Source organism: Nuphar pumila, chromosome 3 (genome assembly GCF_984573655.1).
Source record: "Nuphar pumila chromosome 3, dmNupPumi1.hap1.1, whole genome shotgun sequence".
NCBI classification, from domain to species: domain Eukaryota; kingdom Viridiplantae; phylum Streptophyta; class Magnoliopsida; order Nymphaeales; family Nymphaeaceae; genus Nuphar; species Nuphar pumila.
The window spans coordinates 21,735,965-21,744,229 of record NC_143251.1 but is presented as its reverse complement, the minus strand read 5'-3'; the positions used below and the strand labels follow the sequence as shown (position 1 = coordinate 21,744,229).

Sequence of the window (8,265 nt, the reverse complement as noted above, 5' to 3'; positions counted from 1 at the left end):
ACTCAAATTATACTCGGACTTCAAATTCATTAGTTGAAGAACTGCAGACAAGATAGTGTGACTCTCACAACCGTTCCAAAGTGGCTCATCAGCATCTTTAAGTAAATCATAAAATCTACTAGCTGCATCGTTTGGTGATTCTTCATCTACGACAGTTCTTACATCACTAGAACTCATAGCAGAACCCAGTTCTGTTCCTGCAGCATCAAATATCAAATTCGTATATGGATTATCGTGCACCACATTCACCCGTGCATCAAAATCGTTTCTAAATTCTTCTCCATGAAACGCCCAGTTCTGATAATCACTCACAAAACCCTTCCTGTATAGGTGATGTCTAACGCCATGAGGTTCTACAAATCGATTATTCTTACAAATCTTGCAGGGACACCTAATCCGACCTGTGGGATCTACCGTACTGACACTCGCCGTTGCAAATTCAATAAAACTATCGACACCATCCATATATTCATGCGATAACTCATTGTCCACTATCCTACGGTACATCCATTCACGGTTTGCAGTCATTCTGTCGTATGATGTTACGAATAGTATCCTAACGAATTAAGAAAAAAACAATCAGAATGCGACGATGAAGAAAATATCAAATTTATCATGCAATATACTATGTCAAACAATAACAAGAATTTTGATGCATGCATTGATAACTTAATATTTTCATGTGCAAACTATTAATGACATGATACAATCATTTGAAGCATGCTTTTATTATAAAATTTAACATGGAAGTCAAAATCAAATTGAAAGTAACTACATGCAAGCATGGATACAATTACATCAAATATTGCAATACATCATAATCATTCATATCAAATAAATGGCAAACATGTACCTGCAGCAAACACACTTCAATATCTCACTAACTACTACCATGCTTAGCATGGACTCCGTACTCCAAAAATAAGAACACTTCCATATTTCTACATTAAAATCATGCTCAGCATGATCTCCGAACTCCAACAAAGCAGTCCTAGATATCAACAACTAAGTGAGTGTGTGAACAATAAAGTGCTGCATTCAATAAATTAAATAACATGTGATACGTTTGCATCACTTACTCACCACGGGTATTTACCCGATTTGCATTGTTTTTGTCATTTACTTACCACAGGTGGCCGAGCACGAGTTGGTTCCGTTGAGAAATCTGCACAAAAAAACAATTTTTTAAAATGAAGTCACCACGGAAAAAAAACTGTTCTGACAAGGGGTCGACTCCCCTGCTGTTCCGACAGGGGGTCGACCCCCTGCCCGGGTCGACCCCCTACCGGAAAGGCAAGGGGCAAGGGTCCTCTGCCGAAAAATGCAGGGGGTTAACCCCCTTCCGGAAAACGCGGGGGTTAACCCTCTGCCGAAAAACGCGGGGGTTAACCCCCTCCGTTTTCCGGAAGGGGGTTAACCCCCTGCCGGAAACGGGAGGGGGTTAACCCCCTGTGAACCGGGAGGGGGTTAACCCCCTGCCGGAAATGGCAGGGGGTTAACCCCCTGCGTGAAAATGGGGGTTAACCCCCTGCGTGAACCGGAAGGGGGTTAACCCCCTGCCGAAAACGGCAGGGGGTTAACCCCTTACGTCAAAACGGGGGTTAACCCCCTGCCGGAAACGACAGGGGGTTAACCCCCTGTGTGAACCGGGAGGAGGTTAACCCCCTGCCAGAAACGGCAGGGGGTTAACCCTCTGCATGAAAATGGGGGTTAACCCCCTGCCGGAAACGGCAGGGGGTTAACCCCCTATGTGAACCGGGAGGGGGTTAACCCCCTGCCAGAAACGGTAGGGGGTTAACCCCCTGTGTGAAAACGGGGGTTAACCCCCTGCCGGAAACGGCAGGGGGTTAACCCCCTGTGTGAACCGGGAGGGGGTTAACCCCCTGCCGGAAACGGCACGCAGGGGGTTAACCCCTTGCCGGAAACGGGAGGGGGAGGGCGTTACCTTTCTCCGGGCGGCGAACGGTGGGACCAGCGGACGGTGGGACCGGCGGACGGTGGGACCGGCGAACGGCGGGACCGGCGAACGGCGGGAGCGGGACCGGCGAACGGCGGGAGCGGGACCGGCGCAGGAGCAGCGAAAGAAGAAAAGGAAAACCTGGTTGGGATTAGGGTTATTCGAAAGTTAGCGACGGCTTAGCGACAGATTAATTCCGTCGCTAAGCCAACGTAAAATCAAATTCACGAAAATAGCGACGGATTATATTCTGTCGCCACATCCGTCGCTAGTTAGCGACGGACTAGTTTCCGTCGCTAACGTCGTCGGTAAATGGTGCGATCGTACCGACAAAACAATCTGTCGCAACATCCGTCGCTAATTAGCGACGGACTAGGCGACGGACTATCTTCCGTCGCTACTTTCTTAAGATTCAGTGATAATAGCGACGAATATTTGTCGCTCGCCAATCCGTCGCTAACTAGCGACGGAATCTTTCCGTCGCTAACGTCCGTCGCTAACAACCTATTTTCTTGTAGTGGATCTTTTGGTCCTTTTCTTCCTATTAATTTGCTTTGGCAACCATGATTGAAGTGAAACTTTGGTGAATTCTATGTCCTTTTCTTAGGCCACAGAGATTGGAAGAGCTGTTAGCAGATTGAAGAAGCATGGGTCTAAGCAGATATGAAATTTAGCAAAGACGCTTATCGGGTAAAACCAGTTACTCTTTTCGTTTGAGATGCTTCGAATTATTCCCACCTCTTTTCGTAATTGGATCCATATCGGAACAAAAACCCATAATAAACTTGTTAAAACATGTAAAATGGTGAACGGATCGGGTCATATGATCCAAAACAAAGTAATTTGACCCATTATTCATGACCGTCCAAGTTGTCCGCACATCATCGTCAAACAACAGACATTTGGAACGTAGCATTTGAGTACGATCCAATCAAATGTTGGACTTAGAACAATTGTTACAGAACGAACAGAACCAATGTTCTGTTCTGTTCTTTTTGTTCATTTCGTCCAACCCTGGATAAGCCATCAAACATACCCTAAGGCTAAGAGGAGAGAAGCGCCCATTTGGGACCAAAAGTGTAAGGACATGGTCCAAAATGATCCTGTGAAAAGACCAAGACCAGGTCAACTTAGTTTTGAGCCAAGCCCCAACAGTTCGTTTACACAAGCATTGCAACTTTAGCAGTCAAGCTTGTTTTAGCACGGGGTTCCTATGTCTGTATTTTTATTTACCCTGAACTCTGTAATTAAATGTTTATGATTGTGTCTATATAAAAATGATTTGCCTTTTTCTCTAAAAAAAAATGTGTGTGTGTGTGTGTGTGTGTGTGTGAGAGAGAGAGAGAGAGAATATATCGAAATTTTTACAACACAAGAAAACTAGAGCGATGCAGCTTCACCTAAGGCCTAAACAGCTGAAATCAGTAAAAAAGAAAATTCAAATAAGCAAACAATAAAGACGGCTGTTCACGATGAAGGTGGATTGGTGAGGAGAGCCGAGATAAAAGCTTAGGCCGAAAGAGTTCTGAAAATGTGCTTTAATGAAAGAACAAGAAGATGTGAACCAGCTACTTAACATACCGAAGTTGATTAATGAGGCGTTTGGGTGTCACGGCAACATTCCCCATGCCCAAATGGGTTCCACTCATCTCCTTTGTTATCCTTATCTTCATACCCTTGTTGGGATTTCATTGGTGTGAGTTGTTTAGATCAAATCAGACCCCATAGGTGTGATTTGCATGGATGTGATTTACATCATTCATTTAGTGCAGATCAACATTTAAATTGCCGAAATCTGATATGTTCAGGATTTTTTTGGCGATTCAAAAATCAACTGTTGATATAACATAAAATTTTCTGATTTAAAATTTCATATTTTTTAGTTGAAACCCCACCAAAAAAGGGTTTTAGATCCATCTCGAATCTGAACTCTCACCCTTTGCAATGAAAATGTGAAAAACTTTCAGCAGTCCATTCCAAATACCTGAACCTCTCCACCATTGTACGTTTTCCTGCCATTGCCAAGACCAAGAACAATTTTAAGTAGCCAATTAATTTTAGGCATGCTACTTGAACATTTTAAATAATTTCAAAAGGTTTTTGTCAAAATCATGGCCTAAAGGATTTGCAATAAAAGCACATCTATCCCAAAAAAAATATAAAAAATTTGAATATGAGAGAAATTAAAAAAAAATACCTTTGAAGCTCTTTGAGGGATGATACCATCTTTTTTTATAGCTTTTATTTAATCTGATTTTTTATTAAGATAATTTCAGTGTAGATTAAATATTTTTGTTTTCAAGATATATGTAATCACCAATTGGAAATCCTCATGTCAAAAATATAGAATCCAACTTTTATGGATCAAAGATCCTTCAAGCTCATTAGATAATGATATTTGTGTGCTTTCTCCTATACTTAAGGATTTGAAGTGTGAAAGTGCATAGTGAAGCTTCCAATGAAGAAGAGAGTATCATGAGACTGATTATCAAGATTAAAGATTAGATACCGGTTTATTTGCTTTAAATTGATTTTTGGTATTCCATTGAGGATGTTTTGATTGGTTTTCAGGAGCCGGTTTTGGTAATCATTTCATCTTTGAGCAAGATTTTGTCATGATTCAACAGCCTGCATACAACAATCCATTGGATGCACAGTTCCGAAGCTCATGGCCACGTGTCTATCCTGCCGACCAACATACACGATAGTGACAAATCTTGCAAGATTTATGAAAATCTTGAGAAAATATCACAAGAAATTAACTGAAAGTTAAAATCAGCAATTTTTGTGAGTTTTTTTGTCAAAAATATAATAAATATTATATTTTAAATTCAATATTTATGTTTTTATCGGCTATTTATAGTGAAAATACATGTGTATTTTAATTTTAAATATTTTTACTTATATTTTTTGTAAAAATATTTTTTATTGCCAAGATTTTGCCCAAAATGCGAGATTTTTAAGAAATATTCAATTTCTCGTGAGTTTTTTGGCTGTTGATATTGTACCATTTTTAACTTTTGTCACAACCATTACTAGCATTGATATTCAATGCTCTCTCGAATGGTTAGGTTGGACACATTGACAGCCTTGCATTCAACCTCCTCCAAAATTCCAAACAAGATCAATCGATCAAACCAAAACAGCAAAATCTGATTATGCCATTATTACCAACACATTAAAAGGGAGGACCAAACCCATCTAAATATCCCCTCAATCAACTCAAGTTCAGAATGAGAAACGGGAAACCGCCCCTAATAACCGACCCATCAAGCTCTACCCCTCATCATCTCCACCAACGCCTTGAAATTCTCAGAGGAGCTACCTCCGGAGCACACAGCCTCGTGGGCCAGGCTTTTCCAGTGACCCACCTTTTCCCTCAATTCCTTCCCCTCCTCCCCGTGTAGGACCAGACGCAGAGCTTCCCCAACGGACTCCCTAGTGCACGTCCCGCCACTGAGCTGCACCCCGATCCCAAAAACGTGATCTACCAAACGGGAATTCAAGCTCTGGTCACCAAAGAAAGGCCGGCAGATCATGGGCACGCCACCGATCAGGGTCTCGAGGACGGAGTTCCAGCCGCAGTGAGTCAGGAACGCACCAGTGGAGGCGTGCCGAAGCACGGCGGGCTGAGGCGCCCACGGGACAATGAGTCCACGGGTCTTGACACGATCCGTAAATCCTGCAGGCAGGTCTGCGTGCTTTGGGGGCTTCAAGGACCAGATGAAGGGCACCCCGGACGACTCCAGGCCCTCGGCCAGTGCCGTTAGCTCATGTTTGGGCATCCGGAAGTCGGCAACGGTGCCGAAGCTCACGTAGACGACTGAGTTAGGTGGGTGAGAATCGAGGAAAGGAACGCAGCCGTGGTCGTCGGCTGCCGGTGAAGGCAGCGGGGCTAGGAGGAGCAGCGGGCCGACGGTGATGCATGCCTTGACCTTGGTCCGGAGATCGGCGAGCGAGAAGGGCTCGAGGGACTCGAAGGTGTTGAATACGACCGCCGTGGCGCGCGACGCGACTCGGGCCATGTCGTGGAGCAGGACGGAGAACAGGGAGTCCAACCGGCCGAAGACGATGCCGTCTTGTAGGTCTTGGAGTCTTAGGAAGGGGAGTCCCGGGACGCAGTCGATGCGGGTCTCTCTGTTTTCAGGCGTCACTGTTTCGTTCACAACACCATAGTCAGTCGAATTCAGTTTTCGATCGGAGTTAAAATGAGAGAGAGAGAGACTCACGCTCGAGCAAGCCGACCCTCTCCCGGATGAGATCGGTGTAGACGTGGGTTGAGAGTGCAGAAGCCCCGGACGTCCAGAAGGAGACCAGGGGTACGCCCAGCTCGTCCGCGATGTCCTGGGCGAAGGCGAGGAAGGAGTCGCTGAGCACGCAGGAGAGACCCGGCAGGCCCCTCAGGGCTTCACGGAGGTTGTTAGGTGCTGAGTTCATGAAGTGCTCGATGTCCTCCTGCGGGCGCTCCGGCGAGAAGACGAAGCCCTCCGGCAGCCCGTCGGGGACGGTGAGGAAGGCGAGGTTGGGAACGACCGCGCAGGCCGAGACCTGGGCGGAGATGGACTTGACGGAAGTGTCGGTGGTGAAGAAGGAGAAGGATACGTCCCCGGCCATGCTGGCGAGGTGCCGTCCCAGCGAGAGGAGGGGCGCCGCGTGTGTGCCGAAGGGAAAGGCAAGCACCGCCACGTGGGCTGTCTTCCCTCGCGTCATCCTCTCCACTTTTTTTTCTGTCTTGTAATGGATGAACGAAGCAGTGGCCGGTAGCGCGCTACACAGAGAGGGAAGCGGAGTGAAGAAACTTTATGATAGTTGGGAATGGAGAAGTTACGAGACTGCCCTTCAATGGACAACCACCTCCCCAATTTATCACTTGGTTAGGTTCGGATCGGACCCGAAGAAAATCATTAACGCTTTGATGGACCGGAGCCACAGGTGCCGAAAGCCTCATCTCCTACGTCATCCCTCGTCTTCATACCCATCTGAATCTTATTGATGCAAAGTCGTTTTTTATCAAAATCTGGACACTCATAGTTTGATTCAGAATGATTGATTTAATAAGAATCTACACTTGGATTGTATTTTTTGGAAAAATATTTATTTTTTTAAATCACAAAATATTGTGCTTTCTCAGCCATTGATTTTTGAATTGCCAAAAAATTATTCAAACAAGTTGGATTTTCGTGATTCAAGTGTTGATCTTCACTAAATGGACGATGTAGATCACATTTATGTACTCCAATTTATTCAAAATTTGACTTGCATCAATTAATCAAAAAGTGTTACCATGATAGAGATGACTTGGAGACTAGTTCATTCTCACCGGCAGGGCGCCGATACTAGTGAAAGCTATCCTTTTTCTGGATCCAGCACCGGGGCATCCACCAATGGCTGGATCATCATCCCAATATATATGACTTCTTGTTTCCAATCGTATGGTTTGTTGGTCCAATGAGTAAATGGGTCGGGTCGTGAATTGCTTTTGAAATCCAAACCCATAAAAAACCGAGCCAAAACCAATCCTTTGACAAATGCCAGGACCATTTCTGGGCCGGGTCATCTCAAAATCTAAAATCTAATCTAATGGGTCTGGCTCGACTGCCAGTCCTTTGCCACCAGCCCCTAGTTTGTCTGTGTCCGAACATTTTGGCTTACTGGAAAGGACGTCTTACAAAATAGGGGTTTCAACCGGTTGGGTTTGGTTCGGACCCAGGTAAAACCACACTTAAACCAGATTTGAGATGATGGTACTGGATCCAAACCTGGGTCTAATCAAACCCACATAAGAAAAAACATATTCGGATCCTATAAGGACTACATGAACCAGACTCGAACCATACCCAGTAAAATAATACTTTTTATCATTTTTATATTGAAAAATTGCCAATCTTAATCGGAACTCAGGTCGGGCCCAGGTCTGGTATAAAAATTTACAAACCATACCCGGTTTCATATATTAATCGGGTCTTCTTATTTATCACCAAACCCTGACAGTATAGGGTTTGGTACGGGTCAAATCAAAGTCAAACCCGACCCGTTGACACCCCTATTGCCAAATAGGCTTCACCTGCCGGTTTGGTAGAGGAAGCAACTACTGGGACGTTTGCCATTCTCCTGGTCCTTTGAGCGGAGGTTGGCACGTGTTAGACCTTACGCTTACATATTTCCTTAAAAGACCACTATGCCCTTGTCCTTTCAGACTCTCCCAATGGAGGCGGTTTTCATCAGACTGCCGATCCAAATCCAGTGCATGATTTTTTATCCAGTTTTGTTATTTACCGAATCTAGTAGGGATGGTTTGTTTGCAAGCT

The 8,265-nt window shown here is 44.7% G+C and overlaps 1 protein-coding gene across 1 annotated transcript; it reads right to left on the bottom strand.

Annotated features, from left to right (window-relative positions):
* Nucleotides 1–5,096: 5,096 nt before the first annotated feature.
* Nucleotides 5,097–6,702, bottom strand: LOC149842251 (anthocyanidin 3-O-glucosyltransferase 7-like). Its single transcript, XM_090001337.1, has 2 exons — nt 6,187–6,702; nt 5,097–6,110 (listed from the first exon to the last, which is right to left on the bottom strand). Exons 1-2 carry the CDS (start codon nt 6,665–6,667, stop codon nt 5,227–5,229), a joined length of 1,365 nt encoding a protein of 454 aa, XP_089857463.1. The 5' UTR covers nt 6,668–6,702; the 3' UTR covers nt 5,097–5,226.
* Nucleotides 6,703–8,265: the final 1,563 nt, after the last annotated feature.